This window comes from Neopsephotus bourkii, unplaced genomic scaffold, assembly GCF_033783945.1.
Source record: "Neopsephotus bourkii isolate Nb327-2 ecotype Australia unplaced genomic scaffold, CSIRO-AGI_Nbou_v1 NB_1663, whole genome shotgun sequence".
Lineage (NCBI taxonomy): Eukaryota > Metazoa > Chordata > Aves > Psittaciformes > Psittacidae > Neopsephotus > Neopsephotus bourkii.
In genome coordinates, this window is record NW_026902137.1 from 1,626,238 (window position 1) to 1,647,060 (window position 20,823).

The 20,823-nt window shown below is 44.9% G+C and overlaps 1 protein-coding gene across 3 annotated transcripts in view; it reads left to right on the forward strand.

Annotated features, from left to right (window-relative positions):
* Nucleotides 1–4,149: 4,149 nt before the first annotated feature.
* The window catches only part of MMP24 (matrix metallopeptidase 24), a 35,649-nt gene continuing 18,975 nt past the window's right edge, over nt 4,150–20,823 (forward strand). For 2 of the 3 annotated variants that reach the window (XM_061375498.1, XM_061375499.1), the window contains exons 1-4: nt 4,150–4,290; nt 6,319–6,467; nt 11,728–11,844; nt 13,621–13,925. In XM_061375498.1, the coding sequence (XP_061231482.1) occupies nt 4,192–4,290; nt 6,319–6,467; nt 11,728–11,844; nt 13,621–13,925 (670 nt within the window). In that variant the 5' untranslated portion in view covers nt 4,150–4,191. The remainder of the gene's footprint in view (nt 4,291–6,318; nt 6,468–11,727; nt 11,845–13,620; nt 13,926–20,823) is intronic. The other variant, XM_061375500.1, reaches the window with a different exon arrangement.

Consider the following 20,823-nt stretch of genomic DNA (forward strand, 5'->3'; position numbering starts at 1 on the left):
GCTGCAAATATGCAGAAATCCTGGATCTTCCCAGGAAATAATTCTCTAAGAGGCAGCCATCCCAGAGCTATTTCCCACGGCGCGGCAAGAAAGGACTGTTCCCTATAATAGAGCAGAGCCTGAAAGCAAGGGAGCAGAGTTGCCGGTGTTAGAACAAGGGCCAAATACACCCACTGCTGCTGTCTTGTGACCACATAGCGTCCAGAACACCATCTCGAGAGTTCAGCAGCACCATGCAGAATATGCATAGAGACCCTGGGCAGCTCCGCCAGCCAACACACACAGACCTGACACCCTTGTGCTTCCAATAGTTTCCTCCTAAGTGTTTGCTGGTGCCTCCCTTCATTCAACTGGGGCCACACCGTGTCTAGGCATTTTCTCTGCACTATCAGACTCATTCCCTCCCTTCCAAAGCCCTCATCCACACTTTACATGGAATCTGAACTAGGGAGGTGAGAAGGAGACAGTATTTTTGTCTTGGTTTGCAAGCTTTGCCGCAGGGCTAGTGGAGGGATGGGCCTAGCTCTAGGAAGCCTGGTTTTCACACAGCGTGAATCATAGAATCATAAAATAATTAGGGTTGCAAAGGACGTTTTAAGATCATCCAGTTACAACCCCCTGCCATGGGCAGGGCCACCTCACGCTAGACCATTGTCACCCAAGACTCCGTCCAACCTGGTCTTGAACACTGCCAGGGATGAAGCATTTATCACTTCTTTGGGCAACCCATTCCAGTGCCTCGCCACCCTTACAGCAAAGAATTTCTTCCCTATATCCAATCTAAACTTCCCCTGTTTAAGTTTTAACCCATTACCCCTTGTCCTATCACTACAGTGCCTCATGAAGAGTCCCTCCCCAGCATCCCTATAGGCCCCCTTCAGATACTGGAAGGCTGCTATGAGGTCTCCACGCAGCCTTCTCTTCTCCAGGCTGAACAGCCCCAACTTTCTCAGCTTATCTTCATACAGGAGGTGCTCCAGTCCCCTGATCATCCTCGTGGCCTCCTCTGGACTTGTTCCAACAGTTCCATGTCCTTTTTATGTTGAGGACACCAGAACTGCACACAATACTCCAAGTGAGATCTCATGAGAGCAGAGCAGAGGGTCAGGATCACCTCCTTCGACCTGCTGGTCACGCTCCTTTTGATGCAGCCCAGGATACGGTTGCTTTCTGGGCTGCAAGCGCACACTGAAGCCGGCTCATGTTCAATTTTTTATTGATCAACACCCCCAAGTCCTTCTCCACAGGGCTGCTCTGAATCTCTCCTCTGCCCAACCTGTGCTTTGCACAAGTCCAGGTAGATGATGTCAACTGCTATACCCGAAGATCTGAATTGTCCATTTCCATAGTTCTCTTATTTTTAAAGACACATTGGCATTTTCAGTTCCCAGCCCTTACAGTCCATGGGCAACTCATAAGAGTACTTTCCACACTGCTGTTGTTGAATTCTTATGCAAGATCAGTGGTTTCACAGCCAACCCACTGGTTCTGTGTACGTTCCCAGCTGCGGGTGAGTCAGTCTCTGTGGTGGTGGATGTTCCCTCAGTGGCAGGAAGGTTCCCTGGTTCCCACTTCCAGTCTGGCTGCAGCTTTTAGGTGGGAGTGATGGACTCCAGTTGATTTTTCCTTCATCTTTACTGCTGAGAAAGGTTAGCAATAACAGAAATGGTGCCTCCTCCCAAGGAAAGAAGTTATATTTTGTTTTGTGGACTTTCCCCCAAACACTGATTCCCTGGATTGGAGGAGTGCAGAGCCCCTTCTAGAGGTTTCAGTACCTCAGCTGTGCCTGGTCCTGACTGGCTTTTATCATTTCTGAACCTGTAAAATATACCCAGCCACATCTTTATTTCCTGCTAATAAAATGCATATTTCATAGGGAGACAGTTTTCTTGTTTGTTGAGGTCTTTATTAAATATTCATGAAGGCTAAATAGTGGCTGCAGGACACAGGTACCTAACTGGCTGCAACATAAATCCCTGGTGAACCAGTTTGTAGCACTGTCTGGGTAGTGCAGCAGTCCCAAAATGCACTACATGGTGATGCATTTTTGCTGTGAAAATTGGGTATTGCTTTGGTAAAATAGGAAAGTTTTCAATACCTGATTTCCATACTCCCTGCAAAGCTTTGGTCACTTCATAGCTCTTCGTAGAGTCCATTTCTTCAGCAGGAAGAGTCAAATGTATCTTTTCTGGAGCAGGCAACACCAGATTACGCTGGTGGGTGTGTGTGGTTCATACAGCTGTCGTGCTGCAGCTTTAGGGGCAGTATCTGTGAGACTATTCCTTATCTCTCCTTTTGTCCTCCTGCTAGTATGAGCTGATGAATGATAGCAAGTTTCTCTGGAATTGTAAGGCTTTTAACAGGTCAGTATTTTGAGAAGCATTTCATGTTTCACTAGAAGTATAAACCTACACAGCTTTCATTACTGCCCAGTTGCACGGCATACTCCAAATGCATATCAAGAATCTATCATTTCTTTGGCCAGCTGACAGGCCTTTGTCGATGCAATTAATTCCACTGCTTGGGCAGTCCCATTTCAGCCTGAGTGTGAAGCCTCCACTGCTCCATTCACTGTAGTTATTGAATAACCCATAACAATTGCTGTTCAGATAATACAAAGACCCATTTACATATAGTTCCAGCTTGGGATCTAGAAATGGCACATCTGTTAAATCTCCTCAAGCCTTTTCAGCTTCACAGGTTACTACTATCGTGATATGGAGTTTCTTGCTCCAGTAAAGGGAGTAGAATAACAAACAAGGTTCAGTGTATTACACTGTTTAAGGGTGATGTTTGCCATCATCAGGAGAATCAGCTCATAGTGATGAGCTGTGCTGTGGTGACATTCCCTGTATAAATTGTACCATCACAGGATGTCCAAGCACTTGATTTTTTCACTCCTTTCAAGTAGGACTGCTGCGTCAGCAGTCACACAGATGCAGGAAACACGTCCCTGAGCTAGCACATCTGGCTGACTTGAGTAAATTGCAATTAGATGTTGCTGTTCCAACAGCAACTCAAAGGCTTTGAGTTATCCCCGAGGATGGGGGAGAATGTTTGGATTTTAGTAAGGCTTTTGATACTGTCCCTCAGAGCGTCCTGCTGGGGATCCTTCGTGTCCAACTGTGTCATGAGCAGGTACACGCTGCACTGGATGAAGAACTGGCTGAACCTCTAAACCCCAATGTCCTCAGTGTTTCTGTGGGGGAGCAGCAGCACCTTCTGTCCCGGGATTCCAGCACAGCAACTCCTCCAGGTCTGAGCACATCCCCGGTGCACTGACACTTGCTGCACGGCTCACATGTGCAGCCAAACTGCCCATGTGCCAGGCTGGCTGTGGCGCCATGCTCCAGGATTCCCCTCCAAGCAGACATGAATTCGAACTCCTGGTCTCAGCATGACCATTAATGACAGCACAAGAAATGTGCTCGGTGGCACAGCATCTACCCCCCCAAGAAGTCCTGGTAGAACAGTTTATTAAGCACGTGTGGCAATGCAGGCTGCAAATTGCTCCCTCACACCCTCTGAACAAAATGAGGCTGGGCTGGGCTTCTGCTACCCACAAACTTCAGCTGCCACCACGAGTGAAACAGGGAGAAATGGAGCGTGACAAAGTCCCTGGGTCTCTGAGGTAGCAGAGAAACCCCTGGGTTCACGTCTCAGCAGCACACTAGCTCCTTCCAGACACGCATGGATTCAGTCAGGGCAGGAGCACTGCCCAACGGACTGCCAGCGGCACCCCCCCTTCCCCACAGGCTCGTTGTGAGGTGCACGCAGCCGCCCTCCTGCGCTTCCGCACCTCTGGAGATCCCCAGGCCGCGGCCAGAGCCAGCGCGAGGCAGCCCTGCCAGGGAGCAGGACCTCTGCGGACACCAAACAGCCTCGTCGTGAGGGAAGAGGCGCACGGAGGAACACCTCGTCCCTCCGGCTCTACCCTGGTGCTGCTGCGAGCCCTCCCTGAGGGACGGAGCGCTGGGGCTCCTAGCGCGGGGGTCCGCTCCCTTCTCGACGGGGAAGCGCAACCCCCCTCCGCGCCCCCGCCGGGCGAGGCTCGACAAGAGACCATCCCTCCCCCGGCCCGGCGGAGGAAGCGGTGTTTCAGCGGCCCTTGCCTTCCGCTTCCGCCTGCCCCGCGCAGCCGCCGCCCGCGCCGCTGGGCCGGAGCGTTGGCCGGAGCCCCGCCGCGCTGCCATGGCGCCGAGGCGGCGCCGGGGCCTGGCTGCGGCGGGCTCCCTGCTGTCGCTGCTCTGCGCGCTGCTCCGCGCCGCCGCCGACACCAGCACCGGACGGGTAGGGCTGGAAGCGGGGTCGGGGCCGGGGTTCGGCGGGGGCTGAGAGAGAGAGAGGCGCTGAGCGGCTCGGTGGGGCGGGATGCCGGTGGTGCCGCAGCTGGGACCGGGGTGGGTGGAAGCCGGGAGCCGGGCTGTGCACTGTGGTGGCCCGGGCTGCAAAGCTGGGCGGGCAGCGGCTCCTCGGGTCTCCGCGCCCGGCTCCAGCCCCTTCGCCGCGCCTGGTGCTGCCCGCCGGAAGCCTTCGGGCATCTCCTGCGGGCCCTCCGGGGCGGCCGGGCTGGGTTGTGCGGCCGCAGGCGCCGGCAGTTCCTCTGGCTGCACCTGGGCAGGATGGGGCGGGCAGGTGAAGGCAGCCGGGCCCCTCCGGGTGCTCTTGGGCATCATTCTCCAGAGGGAAAGAGCTTCGTGGCAGTGCGGGCATCGCGGGGTCCTTTTCCCCTGCCCGCTACCGCGTCCGAGTCTGGAGGAGAGGAAAAGGGGATACGCGACGGTGGCCCCGCTCAGAGCCGGTCTGGTTGTTTAGTTTGGGTAGCGTTTTGGGTGGCGTGCTCTGCCCTTGCTGCTCAAGGACAGTGTGTTTTGGTCAGACCAAAGGTCCGAGAGTTCCAGCATACTGTTTGTCAGAGGCCAACGCGAGATGCCAGGGCAGTGGTAGCACGTATCCAGTCTCCAAGCAGTTTTGTATCTTGGCTTCACCTGTGTTGAATACTCTGTATGGCTATTTAGTTGGTGAACTTTAACATACGCAGCCCAGATGCTGTCATACACCTTCATTCTCTGCCTTGGAAACAGGACATTTCTCTGTTCCCAGTGGATTCTATTATCTTGTTGTTGCCACAATGAAATGGGGATTGTTCTCCCTCTTGTGCTCTTCCTGACTTGAGCTGCTTTCCCGCTGCTATGTTAGGTTAAGAGAAGATGTCTCTTCTCTCTCCTTTGTTCTAAGTGTTCAGGCTGCCAATGTGATCCATCAGTGCTTGTGTGTTGGGGGCTGTGTCCTGTGGGTCAGATGGATTGTCCTCATGGTCCATCTCGTAGTAATCCTCATCTAAGAATTGTCTTGGAGGGGTGGAGCACTGGCCAGAAGAAAGAAGCATAGCACTGGGGTGTATGTGAGCAGAGTTATGGTGAAAGGTTTGTGAAAGCAAGCCTTCATTCAGGTTTTATTACACTTCCACTTAAAGGTGATATTCCTCTTTCTTGTAATATCAAAGTGAGAGGGAGGGAAGAGGAGAGGGGAAAAAAAAATCCTAAATTCATGTGTGTCTTTGAAAATGCGTTTTGACAAGTTTGACGTGGTTTTATCTAAGGCTGGGTTTTGGGGGGGAGGCAGGGAAAAGGGACAAAGCTCCTTGAGAAGAGTTGGCTGTTTTCCTGTTCTGACAGTTTGCTGGCTGTCTGCTGTTACAAGAGGAAAAGTCCATCCAAACAGAGTCCCTGCAAGCTTTCTGTGTGTGGGTTGCTTGTTTTGGGGTTGGTTTTTGGTGGTGGTGGTGTGTGGGGTTTTTATGTAAGTAATTCTCCTGTTCTCTGTACAAGGGTAAAGCTGAGGCTGTGTTTGTGGGGATTGCCCAGGCCTGTTAAGCTGTTTGCTTGGAGCGATGGTCCAGAGGCAGCAGTAGGTGGTGGGCAGAGTGTTAGGGGGAGCATGCTGCAGTAGGAAGTGAGATGTCACCTTGCCATCTTGTGATGCAAGGTGACAGGGTGCATAAGAAGCCTTTGGAACAAGGACCGAGCATCTTGGGCATTTCTGTTGCCCCAAAGACTTAAGTCTGCCCCAGTTACTCATGAGGAATGATGCCATTTTAACTGGCAGGTCTGCACTGTCTGCCAGGACAGCTGATGTTAAGCTGGGTCTTCAGCCCTTCCTGGGGATCAGATGATATTACCAAACCCAGCCATAAAAAAAGAGAGGTAGTTGAATTTTTTTGGGCTAGTTCATCACTTTTTTATTTGAGGAGATGTTCTGATCTGTTAAGTTGAAAACTTTCCATGGCATCTTACCATCTGTTTCTTTCTTTTTCAGGGCTGGTTAAAAACTTACGGCTACTTACTTCCATCTGACAGCCAAATGTCAGCCTTGCAGTCGGGCAAAGCTGTGCAGTCTGCAGTTGCCACTATGCAACAGTTTTATGGGATTCCAGTAACAGGAGTTTTGGACCAGACAACTATTGAGTAAGATTAACATAGGATAATTTTGTCTTTCCCTTTCTTAACACATTGTTATATTCCCTGGGTAATTATTCCAGCTGTGAGAAGTCCTCAAAAGTGATAGATTTGACTGGCTCAGCAAGAGAAATGTTGATTGTGAAAAGATGTCCCTAGTGAAAACACCTCTTCTCTTTGCCAACGTTACTGTTTGGGACTGTGAGGGGAAGTTCTTGTTAAATGTTGTTCTTTTGTACATAGATGCCCATTGCTGTTGCATAGGCAAAGCATGAATCCTGTGAGCTTCTGAAAACAAAGAACACCAAGTGTTTAATTCATTTTCATCTCTGTCCAGATTTAGGTGCAAATCTGGCTCCAGAAATGGCTTTTAATATATTTCTTAAATAACGGGAGTTGTGGATCTCCATAGGTGCTATTTGTGACGATCTGTAGTCTGAGCTGAAGTGGGTTGTTGTAGTCTGGTGACGATAGTCAAGACTATGTAGCTGTTAATGGTTGTCATTTATTGGACATCAGATGTTCTCTGCTGTATGTTGACCATGTATATTGTTTGTGAGCGATGATTTGATAGCACAGAAGCATTGGTCTGAATCACCAAGGCTGGAGGGACTTTGTCGTTTGAAGGCAGTTGCCTTTAGTCTGCTCTTTGATGTATAATTGTGAAGTGTGGTGTGCATTTGGTGTTCTGGCATGGAGCAGTGTTTGTTGCTGCTACTGCACTGGCTTCTTGTCATCTGATTGCCTGGGTGTTCTGTACTGGTTGAATATGTTGGCTGTTGGTCTGGACTAGGGGAGCATCTGTTGACTAAAGGAGGGAGTTTAGATACGGTCTTACTAAAGCTTTCTGGGGGAAAGAAGCATCTCATAGTGAGCAAAAAGAAGAATATACAAATAATAGAACATGCTTAGCCCTGCCTGAGAGTTTTTCTTTTGCCGTTTTCTTACTGCATTAGCAGACCCTTTTTAGAGTGTGCTCTCTTTACTTCTTCATCTCTCCCATTGTGGCACTCTGATGGCAAAAGGGACATGGTAACAAAAAAGAAGGGTGCACAAAGTAACCTAATAGTGTGAAGAACAAAGGGGTTTGATTTTATGCCTTCCAGACTACAAGAGGGAGAAACAGGATAAATGAGTGAATTAGGCAGAAAAGGATCATCCTGGACTGGGAGTGCCTCTCCAGTGAATGTAATGTTCCCTCTTTTAGATCAGAAGAAAAGCTCCTTTTTCTCCCTTGAGGGATAGAGAAAATCCTGTTGTTTTGCTGTTCAAATGAGTTGAAAATGCGATGCGTTTTAAAGGTGGGGATTTTCCATCTGATATCTCTGCCATCAGTAACATGGTTTGTAAGTGAATGCTCAAGCAGAGCCAGAAGGCAAGGTTGTGTATCTGCAGTTGGTGTGTAGAAGGTAGCAGTCAGGATGCTTATGAGTTGGAAGGGGATGGGGGAAGAAGGGGCTATGATATTGGGGTGCTATTTTGGAAAGTTAGGGACCTGCTTCTGCTACCCTGTGAGTGACAGGGGAAGGGAGCAAACTGCATGTGGGAGCCCCTGCTTTAATAAGTGAAAGTATTCTTCTGGAGGAAAGGAAGGTGTTGCCCATGTTTTAGTGAATTTGTATGTAGGCAGGGGTTGATTGGTGCATGAACACCCAAAGGCTGATAGGAGAAGATAGTTCCCCTCTTCTGAAACTCAAGTCTCCAAAGGCTTGAAACCTCAGGTGCAGCCAGATGCGAGTGTGCTTTGCAGGTGTGATGTTGTTCTTGCCTCCATCTGTCCTGAATCAGTAGGTCTGTGTTTTGCTTGGCAGGGTGGAGCAGGAGCACCTACCTGGAAATTCCATGAAAGGAAAGAAAGGTCCTAATTGCTCTTAGCAGTGAGCTAGTTTGAGTAGGAGGGGCATAGCTGGCTTGGCCTTGTTGGGCTGTCACTTCATCAGACCTGGTAATGGAAGCTGAGCAAAAGGAGAAGAGCTAATGAGGCAGGCTGGCTCTGAGAGCTCTGAATTACTCAGACATTTGCTAAACTCTTATTTCAGTCTCTGTTGTAAGTTTTGGTAATTGCAGTTACAAATTTTTGTCACTTCTGTCAGTGCTGTAAGCGCTACCCCTTGAAAGTCACTTTCGAATCAGAGTGTGAAGTTATTATTTTCTGTGTTTTATGTGTTAAGGAATGGGTTCTGCATGTTCTGTTTACTAAACTAAAGTTCTTCATCTCTTCCCCATGTGCCTCCAAACTTCAAGCTTGTTCTTTCCTCCAAGATGGGTAACCAAGTGTATGAAAGTTACGATGCAGGTGCTGCCAGTGGGAGTGGGAAATGGGAAGGAACATCACCACTGGTGTTCTTTACTGGTACCCAGATGTCAGGCTGCCTTGGAGGAGGTCCATTTGACAGCAAGGCTGCCTTGATGTAGGAGGTTGAGTTACTTAGTTTTCTGTAAGGAGAGTGGATGACAGTGTGTATCGTGGCCTCCTCATACCCTGCAACTGACAGTGCCTCAAGAAACTTTGTGTCTGCCTACAGCTAGTAGGTTGAGTTGTAATTTTGCTTAGCAGCTAGGCAATGATATAGTCCTGTGAGTGTGCTGGGAAAGAAGGCACATTGGCACCTAATGGAAGTGGTTACTGTTGTGTTCATTGTAATCAATCTCATGGCCCTGGAGGGAATCAAGAAATAGTCTTGTGTTGGAAGTGTAATGTGCTTTGTCTTGAGCCTGTTGTGCGGGTCCCTCGCCTCAGAATGCAGGACAGAGAGGAACCACAAGTTGAAGTCTGAATCCTGCTTCAAGTAATTGTGTTGTTGTTTCTGATGTGATGCGTTTTGATAAACACCCTGGAACACAGAAAGGGTTATCCAAACTGCTCAATAGAGAATGGCTCTCAAAAACCTCAGCTAAAGGAGATCAGTGGCAGCAAGCTACAGCTTTGTGATTATTTTGCCATAGATCTGCCCTGCTGAGAAAAGAAGAGATGGCTGGACTTGTACCCTGGCCCATGATTAAACATGGGCCCATGTGTCTGGGAAGTATGTTGAATCAGGGAACTGATCCAGAGAAACATTCTCAGCTTGACAGGGAATACTTGGGAGGATACAAGCTATTGTAAGCCTGACATCTCTCTCTAGCAAAGTGGTAGAAGCAATGCAGAAGAACACAAATAAAGGACACTTGGAAAAACACAGTGTATTGAAGTTGAATTAATATGATTTTTCTAAAAGCAAACCTTAGATGTACCACTTTGCTTTGAAGGTGGCAGCAGTTGTGTGGGCAAGACAGATCTGATTTCTGCAGGTTGCTTAGATTTCTGAAAGACATACTGTACTGATAAATGTAAGCTCCTGTAAGTGGGGAAGATCCATGCCAGCTTCACATACACAGCTTGGGCTCTTGTCAGGTACAGTACAATATGTATAATAGCTGTCATTTGCTCTGTTCTTGGTGGGGAGAAGATGACTGCACTGAGGTTTGTAAGCACCTGTAGTTTTTACGTATAGGAAGTGGACCAAGGAAAGGTCAGCTGAACTGGGAGCGGGTATGTGTGCTGTGAAGGAATGTTCTTGTGAGGCTGTACAAAGCAAAATGTCTCTTTGGTTTTTATTTAAAAGGTGTCCCAGAAAGAAGTCTTGTAAAGCCCTTACTGGTGAAAGGAAGACATCCCCTTCCTGAAGGTGTGAGGCTATTCATTTTGATAGAGATGTACATTGTTTAGGCTCAGACATGTGGACACATATGGACTGCTTGCTGTTGGAGTGCTGTGGTTGATGGAGGAATGTCTTCATTTGAGGGCCAGAAGTTGTTCCCTGAGTGGCCAGGGGTGTGGGGGAGGTCCTCCTGAGGAGAGGGGTGAGAATTCGGTGTCCTGTGTGAGAAATCTGCCAGGGTGGGCTACAGTGCTGTTCTTGTGTGACCAGGCAGCAGCACATTTCCGCATCCCATGCCTGCAGTGTGTTCTTAAGGTGTTGTGTCACAGTGGACACTTGTCTTTGCCATCCAAGTGAGGGGATCAAATGCATAAGATGCCTGAGGAATGGCAGTGACAATGTCCTCAGCAGCAGCCACACAGAAGGCTAAAGGCAGTGCCAGAGAGCTGTGGTCGTAGACTGCTTGTGTTATTCCTGGGCTCTAGTCTTCTGTCCTGGGCTGCATTGCAGAATCCTGAAGAATGTGGCTGGGACAGAAGGTTGCTGTGCTGGAACCTTGGAGATCTGTAGTTTCTCCGTTCCTGTCCCTGTCTCCTTTTTCCCCTGCTGCCACATGCAGTGATGGGCAGATTGGTTCCTCTATAAGCCATTTCTGTCTTCTCTGGAGTGTGCCCACACCAGCAAGTGGGATAGTATTCTGGGGTACAGTCTGTTTCTCCTTGTCAGAAAACCATTCAGGTTGGAAGGGACCTTTTGAGACCATCTGCTCCAATCCCCTGCTCAAACAGAGACAGCTAGAGCAGGTTGCCCAGGACCATGTCTAGTAGGGTTTGGAATACCTCCAAGGATGGAGGTTCTACCAGTTCTCTGGACAGCCTGTGCCAGTGTTTGACACCCTCCAGCTGGTGCAACAAATAAGTAAAAGGCTGTTAAGGCTGGAGGTAAAGGAGGTAGAAGACCTGACATGTCTTATAATAGTGCATGAATCCCTGTGCAAGGGAGAGCATTCTTTGCTCTTCCAGTCTACGTGGCCATAGAGGCAAGAGTTTCCTACATCATGACTGACATCAGAAGAGTTAAGGATTGTGTGGAAAGATCTAACAGAATGTGTGCTGTGGTCAATCTGTTCTGGTTGTTACAGGTGAAAGCCTTAGTCTTGTCTGGGAGGGTCGTGTTAGCGCTTGCTCAATCTTATCTAGTAAGTTATGAATTGAAGGGTTTCTACTGGGGCAGGAACACGTTAACAAATAGAGGATAGAGGAGGTGATAGGTGAGTTTGATCCCAGTGCACACATACATGCAGTTTTAATCTGCGTCTCTTTTGTGGCATTATCATCATTAAGCTCTTATTAAGCATAAAAGCCACCTGATCTGGTATGTGGTTTCCTGATCTGGTTTCCAAAAGGAAAAATTAATTCCTTTTGGTATACTGAGGTGTGTGGGTTGCCAGCAGAGGTGGGGTGTACAGCTCTGTGCAGAGAGGGTGAACCCGAGAGAGGGATGACTGAGCCCTTCCAGTGTCTGCACTGGCCATCCCTCAGAGGTCTTCCAGCCACCCCTGAATTCTTTTGAGTCTCTCTTCCAGGCTTCTTGTTAACTTGCTTTTCTTTCCTTCTTTTCCCTTGCAGGTGGATGAAAAAGCCTCGATGTGGAGTTCCAGATCATCCCCACCTCCGCCGTAGCCGGAGGAAAAAGCGGTATGCGCTAACTGGACAAAAGTGGAGGCAGAAGCATATAACCTACAGGTATAGTCCACTCCCTGACTCTTTGTTTGGGGGAAAAAATGTGCTGTACTACTTTGCTATGCAAACTGTGTGCGTACTTCTAAATCCTGGAGCTTCCCTATAACACCTAGTTGAGGCTTTCATTCTGACAACATGGTGGAGGGGAACACTTTCACAGCACTGGGGTAACTGCAGAGTCTGTTCTCAATTACAAAATAACTGATCAGTAAAGATGCCTAAATCCCAGTCACCCACTGTGTAATTTTGGCAGGAAAATCCTAGCAAGCACCATTCTGTTCCCTTAGCAATCAAAGGATCTAGCTCATAGGTTATGAGTCTTCTTCAACAACCCATTAATGCAGAAGGAACATCATTGTCTAAAGGTGTGATACTTTCTCCCACTAATAATTTGCAACTTATTCCTGAATATATATTTTTTGCAGAGGTTTTATTTTTGCTCCTGTGGTGCAACACTTGCTTTTGTCCAGACTTAGGTCTACTGAGGCAGTATGCTGAAGTGGGCTACAGGTATCGAGTGAGTGTTATATAGTGAGGGTTGTTTCCCAGAAATGTGTTTTGTTTGTCATTTAGACCTTTGGCATTTGAAAGGCAATTGCTGAATGATACCAATGGAAGTTTCTGACAATAAGAATATAACTTAAATAAAATTTCTCCCCCCCCGGTTGAAAGTGTAGCCTTTTTTTTTTTTTTTTTTTTTTTTTTGAGGGGAAGGAGTTTGCAGAAGAGTAAAAATGAGGAGTGTAGACATTAAGGAGAAGATACGGGTGAGCAAGGCTAAGACAGAAAGGAAGTATGTGGTGAAGAGGGAGAAATATGAGTGACCAGCATGGGAAAGGTGCCAGAATGTGGAGGAAGAGATATGGTGGTGTGAAGGGAAAGAGAATCAGGGCTCAGGGCACTCTAATGCTTCTGCCAAGAGCTATGAGCAAGGAGGAAGAGAATTCTTCAAGTGACAGTTGGGGGCTGCAGAGACTGGGAGGAGGGACTTGTTCAAAGCTTCCTCTAATAATCATTCCCTTAAATTGTAAGGGTGGTCCTTTTGTATGTGGAGATCTGAGAGTTAGATCCTGCTTCTAACCTATTCTGGGCCTTAGGCAAAACTGGTGTATAATCATATAAATAAAGCATATCTTCAGCATACGCATTACCTCAGGAAGCAGGTTGGCAGATGGCTTCACTTCTGCCATTGTCAAACTGCTAGTTGTTTAACTTCCCACTCTCAGTATTTGTAGTGTGCCAGTCAAGTGATAGATGTTCTGTTTCACCACTGAATGTATTACCCTGTCTTCATCTGTCAATCATTATAGTAAGTTGAGACAGTTTCATTAAAGACTGAAAGTTGTTTCCATGGCAGATATTTCATGTTCATAGAATCACAGAATGGTTTGGGTTGGAAGGGACCTTAAAGCTCATTCATACACTGGGTTGCATTTTAGCATGATAATTTCAGACAAATTTGAAGTAATTTACATTTTTAAACTAGGTTACTTGGCTGTCTGCACCAGGATTTGAAAGTTTGTCAGGTTTTTAGGAGGCAATGCAAGATCAACCCAAGTATTGGGAAGATTCTAATTAATAAATGTAGACTTCAGATCAGGATTGTTGTTCTGTTGGTAACAAAACTTATTTGTAACAGCAGAACTTTTTGTGCACAAAGCAGTGTCTGTAAAAATAAAGACCCTTTGGAAATGTGTAGATGTGGCTATTTATTGGCGTTATATTAAGTCTGTAATGTATTCTGCAAATTTAAACAGCCCTTCTTTTTCATTCACACAGTGTACACAACTATACCCCCAAAGTTGGAGAGATCGATACAAGGAGAGCCATTCGTCAGGCATTTGATGTGTGGCAGAGAGTGACACCACTTACCTTTGAAGAGGTCCCTTACCATGAAATTAAAAATGACAGAAAGGAGGCAGATATTATGATATTTTTTGCTTCTGGTTTCCATGGAGACAGTTCTCCATTTGATGGAGAAGGTGGATTCCTAGCTCATGCTTACTTTCCTGGACCTGGAATAGGAGGAGATACTCACTTCGATTCAGATGAGCCGTGGACCCTGGGGAATTCTAATCATGATGGTAAGAGTACAGGTCATTTTTCAAAACAAGGATAGATAAGTTGAATGTAGGCACACTGACAGGGATTCAACTAGAAAGTACTTGGGTAGTGCAGCTTTCACCTCCTGTACAATGGTTCAGATGTTTTCTAAAACATGTATTCTATCTTAAATGGGTCAAGAACTTTATTAGTAAGTTTGTGACTCTGCATGCCTCTCTGCACATGTGTGATGTTGAGGAGTGAACAGGAGTGTGTCTCTGCTGGGTTTTTACATCTCTCAAGATATGGACCATAGTTGCTACAGAAACCATGGCTCTGGGAGGCAAAAGGTGAACAAGAGAGTGTAAATGCTGTAGCTCATGGAATAATTAACAGGAGCAATTAGAGTTGGTTGTAATGGTGAATAGAAGGTTAAGAGAGTGAAGACATTTGAATGTCAAGTCCTTTTGATCCATGTTTGTTTCCTTACAGTCCTAGTATGGTCATACTTTGTCCACCAGAGGTTTGGGCTGGCAGGTTTGTTAAGGAAGACTGTTCTTCCTTAATGACAACTGTTCTTACCATATTAAGCAATGAAGAGTTTCTGCATCTTCCTAGCTTTATCTTTCTCTCTAATGGCAATGAGCACTTTCTAGTCTCTTTTCAAACCTTTGGTTGAGGGTAGTGATGACTTGTAAAATTTAAGTTGGGAAGTTTTACAGTGGCCTCATAAACTGTCACTCCAGTTTCTACAGTCTTAATGATCTGGGAAGGATAATGTGGCTTTAAACCTTTAGGAACTCAAAATCACAATTTGAAATGTTTTTTAAGGGTTAGACATTCAGTTGGAATGTAAATCTGGCTTGATTTTTAAACTGTATAAAAACGTAGTTGTGTTGTTGTGGCCATGACATCTAAGGACGTATGCAGAGGTAATGTCTTTGATTAGGCCAGCCGTGTAGTTTGAGGAGAAAAGCTTTCAAGCATGCAAGCCACCTTCAGGCCTGAGCTAAAAGTGACAGCTTGCTTTCAGAAAGGAATGTACATTGAGAAGATCCCTCGGTATCTATCAGAGCATCTTTGAAAGGAAACGGAGCTGTCAAGTTCAATGTGGGAATGCTAATTTGTAGGAAAGCATAAATGTTATATTTGTCTTCTCAGGTTAAGAGAAGTAATGTTTCCTGGCATGTTTAAACGTAGGCAAAGAAAGAGAAAGGTTACAGCCTATGGGATGTGAAGGGGGGGGGAAGTGTGGAGAGCGTGGGAGGTTATGGTGTGGCAGAGAAACAGTGTCTTGCTATCTTGAATGTTAACTAATTTTTATTCCTGGGTTTGTGGCTGGAGGGCAGTTTGCGGGTTTCTCTTGAGGCTCAGAATTGGCAATCAGAGACCAAATGATTACCTTGTGAGAACTGCTTTTGCAGCAGTTGGGTGTGTTTGTGCTGTATCAGTGGTCTGTTGAGTTCAGTCTGGCCTCAGTAGTTAATTGATCTCAACTATGAGATGTGAGGGTGACCTGTGTGCTGGATATGACTTCCCAGGTAAGCTCATGTATGAGACCTGGGAGTGCTGGTATCTGGGATAAAAGCAAGGTCGTTACAGGAAGGTTTTAACAAGTTGCACAAGTTTTTCTCTTCTTTCTTTTTCCACATAAAAAGCTTCCTTCTGATGATTAGCCAGGTTGGGAGGCAGCTTAAAGAATGGTAGGGATGGCTCTGGGGAAAACTTTCTACTGGGTAGAATGTTCTAACATAGATTATTCTACAATTCTATGATTATCACTTTTTTGAGTTATTTTTAATAGTTTTTAGGATGTTGTTTGAGAGCAGATCAGTCTGTTTTTATAAGAGCTACTTCTTATGCAGTATCCATGGGACTCTTTCAAAAACATGATGTACTTCTCTGGTGCGCTGAGTGACTGTCATGAGTACTGTCCTCAAAATGCATGTAATTGGTATTTGCAGGGTTGGTGGGCACTCTGAGTGTGAAAATTGATAGAAGAGTTGAAATTGCCATTTGGGAAGATAAATGTCATTTGTGTATTTTCAAATAACTGAGCTATATAAACTGGGCATCAGAGTTACTGGAAACCTCTTTTAAAAGTCACCAGTGAGGATGTTGAGAATGGTGGGATCATATTTGTTCTGTTCACCTGGGAGAGTGCTGATGATAGGGAATGTCCTGTGTTGAGGATGACAGGATAAGCCTCTAGTCAGAGCATTATAGATGTGCATGTTAAATGCAAGGAATTTGGTTTTGCCTGTGTTCTTAGCCTTGGTATGCAAATGTGAAAATGTCCTGTCTCTTCATTGGATGATCCAGGCCCTTTTAGGAGGGCTTTTCCTTCTGTTTCCCTATTCCTTGTCATCAGAGCTCCTACTAGCTCAAGGTTCTCACCTCCAATGTGTTTTATTTGAAATGCTGTTAGCAGGTCTTAAAGAGTTTCTTCTTGGTCAGAGGTTTCCTGCACTGTGGTCTGTTCACTGCCTTTTTGTCATTGCAATAAGGTATTAGTGAGGACAATGTTGCCTTATTAACAGGAAGTAGCTCTTCAAATCAAGGTTTTGCTTGTCCTTATGACAGATATTTTGGGGCTATGGAGATGTTCAGTCTGGAACTGAAGAAACTGCTGAATGAAAGAATAAAAATATCCTACCAGCAGATCAGTAGCAAAGCTCTCATCTATTCACGTGAAAAAAAGGAACTGTTTTGGCCTTTCAGCATCCATTCAATGATTATAGAAAACTTAAAATAGCCATGAAGTAACACTAGTGTCTTTACATCAACCTGTAAAATATAACCATGTGAAACATTCCATTCCTGATAAGAATGTGTGTCAGTTGAAGGGGAAATACGAATAGTCTGCCTCAAAGCTTTACACCTTGCAACAATTGTAAATGTAAATTTATGGTCAGCAGAACAGGATGCTGAAACTGGCACTGTAAGTTCTCAATATTTGGCCAATCTGTTTAGTCCATAGACTTTCATTACAAACCAGTAAGATCTAAAGCTTTGATTTTGTAGGTCTGCGTTTGTCCTACTGTGTTACTGTAGAATTTCAGTAGGTCCATGTTTGGGTGCAGCTACCACCCCACAGAAGACCTGTTCTGGAGTCTTCACCAGCAGTGCAGTTTATTACATGCATAAAAATGAAAGATACCACATGAAGCCTCCTCCTGTCAGAAAAAAAGGAAGAATGATTTGAACAGATCTTTCTATGAAAACTGATTTGTACATGGAGAATAGGATCTATCTTGTTGATGAAAGCTTCTACCTTGTAAAGATACCTTGTGGTAACCCACTAGGGTTCATTAGCAATTTTATCACACCAGCTACTGGGTAGTTGGGATTTATATATTCATCATTCTGCATGATCATTATTATTACACTGATTTTGCCTCTTGTGGACAGCATGACCATTACCATGTCCCTTAAAATTGTTAGTACAATCATGATAGCTATGATTCTGTTGATTGTCTTTCTGAGACTGTTAGTAGTAGGGGCCGGTGGCACCAACATTTCTGTTATCTTCTGCTGTGAAGAATGAACCTGTGTAGGCTTTCAAAGTGAATGCAAAGTTTCCTTTCCCCTAGATATTAGTTGCAGTTCTACTCATGGATTCAGTTCCTTTAGCCAAGTAATGCTGTGCCTTCAATTCATAATTGTTGATTTATGATCTTAATTGTACTGCATTGTCTGTCATTTCCATAAGCAAGCTGTGGAAGGTTAATTTAGATAATATTTTAATGAGGATGTGCAAAACCAGGTAGGAAGTTGAACTCCTGGAGCAGTCCTTATTAACTGGGATCATGGGATATGGAATTCATTTGTTGAGTTTTTCAAATGAGAATGTCAATGGGAGCAGCTGGAAGCATGAAGCAGAATACTGGAATTTGGAAGGTGGTATGGCAAACAGGATGCCACTAAAAAAGAGTGTGGTTTTACAGCTAGAGGTAAATCATGTATGCAACTGCACACTAAGGCGCTACTGGCATGGTCACAGCTGCAGGTACTTACCTCATGTTTGTTCTGGAAGGAGCTCCTCAACAAAAATAAAAGCAGCTCTCCGCCTTCAGCTTATCCAAGACTTGTAGCAGCGGCTCTGGCTTATTAGGCTTCAATGTATGGGCACTTGGAGACAACTGAAGCCATTTTTGGAGTCACTGTCTTTCAGTGGTACATTGTGTGTACCTGTTTGTGTGTAGCTGCTCGCAGGCCAAGTGGCACAGCGTTTGGTCATGGAGTTACATATCAGTGCAGGCAGTCTCAGTATCCAAATTGCTTGTATTACCAGAAGGGACACCAGAAGTTTTTGCTCTACTTTCTCCAAATCTTGGGCCTTTTTTACTTGAAATGTGCCATAGAAACAGCCAAGCAAACTTTAATCTGTCCATCTCAAGACTCACTGCTGCTGGTAGACGTTGCTCGCTGTAGGCAGCAAAGTCTGTGCCTATGTGATTATAGTCGTGATGTTTCAGGTAGAGGAAGGGGACTACGGAATGAAGAGTATCCAGCTGTGCCTTTTTTTCTTTGAGATTTGTATTGGTATCCACTTTTCTAGGTTGAGTCTCTACTATCTGCTTGCAATGCACTTACCTGGTTTGTCAGGTACAGTGAGTATTTCAAGAAGGTACAGCTTCCCTCAACCCCTATACCATAGCTTATTGCCAGAACTTGGCAGTCTTTCCTCTTGGATTAATTCATGTTTCCTCTGAATTTTGCCTTGCTTTCTGTCTCATTTCTTGCTTATTTTACCACTTTTTTTTTTCATGTTCATTTTCTGTGGAAATGCTGGGGGCAGCAAAGGCAATCTATAAAGTAACAATATAAAGAGTAATTTGACAGAGTGCGTGTACTCTCAGTGTAGTGCACATATAATATTTGTGCTGTTTGGCTGTTAAATACATTTTTAATTTTCTTTCTCTGATTTCTCAGGTACAGAACTTCACCACAGCTAAAAGGTTTTGCTCTTAACAAATGGCATTTTGAATCCAGCATTACTTTTCAGGCTACTACCACTCTTGGTGATAATGAGCATCAGTATTTTTCAGAGCAAAAATCAGAGCTGCTTTGAAGTTACTCACGTGTCCTTTAATGCAGAAGACCTGTTGTCTGAAAGATTTCTGTATAGATGTTGGAAGTCAAGTGGGGCATAAATTATATTAAAATTTCAGTTTATTTTATTTGGCCTTTTTATGACACTTCACTAGAACATGCTGCTGGTCATTACTTTTGTTCATTGAAGATCAGTTTGGTAGTCTCCAGAACATATCTACTTAACATTGTATGTTACAGGAATCATACATGAAACATTGGTTTCTTCCTGTAACTGCTCAGAGAGACTTGTTCCCATAAGCCAGAGTTCTCTAAACTCCATATGCTAATGTTGAACCAAATTTGAGCAAGCAAATAGTTACATGGTTTCAGGACCATGTTTGATTTCAGTCACCACCACATGGCTTCAACCACAGTAAAAAGAAATCAAATTAGGCGGCTTAAATCGGCAACACTTTGAGCTTACATCCCTGCCATATCAATTCCAACATAGAAGGCTGTAAATGGAGAACTTGCAAATTGAAATTCTCTACAAAAGTATAGTGAAGAGAGAAGCCACCAGCACATGTGAAAGGCTCCGGGCTTCAGATTCTTACCCTTCACTACTGGACATCACCTCTGTAAGTAGTGCTTGCTTTATTGTGCTGTCATTATACAAACCTAGAAGTGACATTTCAGTAGGGCTGTGCTGGGGCAGTCTGGATTTTTACCTTTTGCAGGATTGGCAGTGCTGGTTGTTGATTCATTAATAAATTGCTGAAATTCATTGAGGAGGATCACCTGTAAATTCCATTTCAAAGCAGCGAATTTGTAACTATTCCTGATGTTCAGAGTGTTTTATACAGAAAACTACTGCTTTTGTCAGTAAACATTTAATATACAGAATATGAAGACAGTTCTGTAGGTACTTGGAATCCTGTTGATATCTGTATAATCAAAGTAAAATATTTTACTTTTTTCCACAGAGAATAAGATACTCTGAGATTCATAGGGAGGAACCAGTAAGGATCAAAGTTGTGTCATTTCCTTAAAAAAAGAAAAAACCCCAACAGTTAAAGTGCAGGTCATGAGAATCAAGGTGAGCCTTTCTGTCTTCCTTTATAAAGCAGAAATAGAGGATGTGAAGCAAGCCAAAATGCAGCAGAGCAGCAAACCTGGGAGTTGTTTAAACTCATTTTCTTCAGAAATGGGAGAGAAAAAAAAGAGCAGAAGATTTGCAGACAGTTTAATTTGCGTTCTCTACCTAAATCCACCAAGAATACCACTTTGAGGGGGGAATATCTCATCCATCCCAGTTATCTTGGTTCTCAGTCCTATTTAGTCCTTAAAGCCTCATGAGGAACCTTCTGTGTCAGGGGAGAACAAAGACAGGAAGTCTCCTTTTCTAGATAGAAAACACTCTCTTTGTGGCAAAGGGCAACTCTCAGAGCTTCCAGAACATCACTTTCTCTGTTGCTGACACCAGGAGATAAATGTGATTGCAACTGGACTGGCAAAAAAGAATCCCAAGTAGTTCAGAGTGGTTTGTATCCATACTGCCTATGCCAGGACCTGTTTGGGACACACTGCGCCAGCCTTCAGACCGTTTCCAAATCTTTTTTGTGGTTGCCTTTGGGTTGCACCACATCTGGGTCAGGCATTGAATTCTGTCTTGTAGACCCTGCTGTATTTAAATACTTGTAAAACAAAGCCACCAGCATAAGTTCTTTTCAAGAGTGATGGAATGAAAGTCATATCTACATTTTCCATAGTTTTATGAGAATTTTCTTGTCTTTACCATCTGTTCTACCAAATTAGGGAATGATATGCTAATACAGGCAAATATGAGTTTTCATAGTGGGATTGGAAATTCTTTGATATTGAATTGTTATTGAATTACAACCT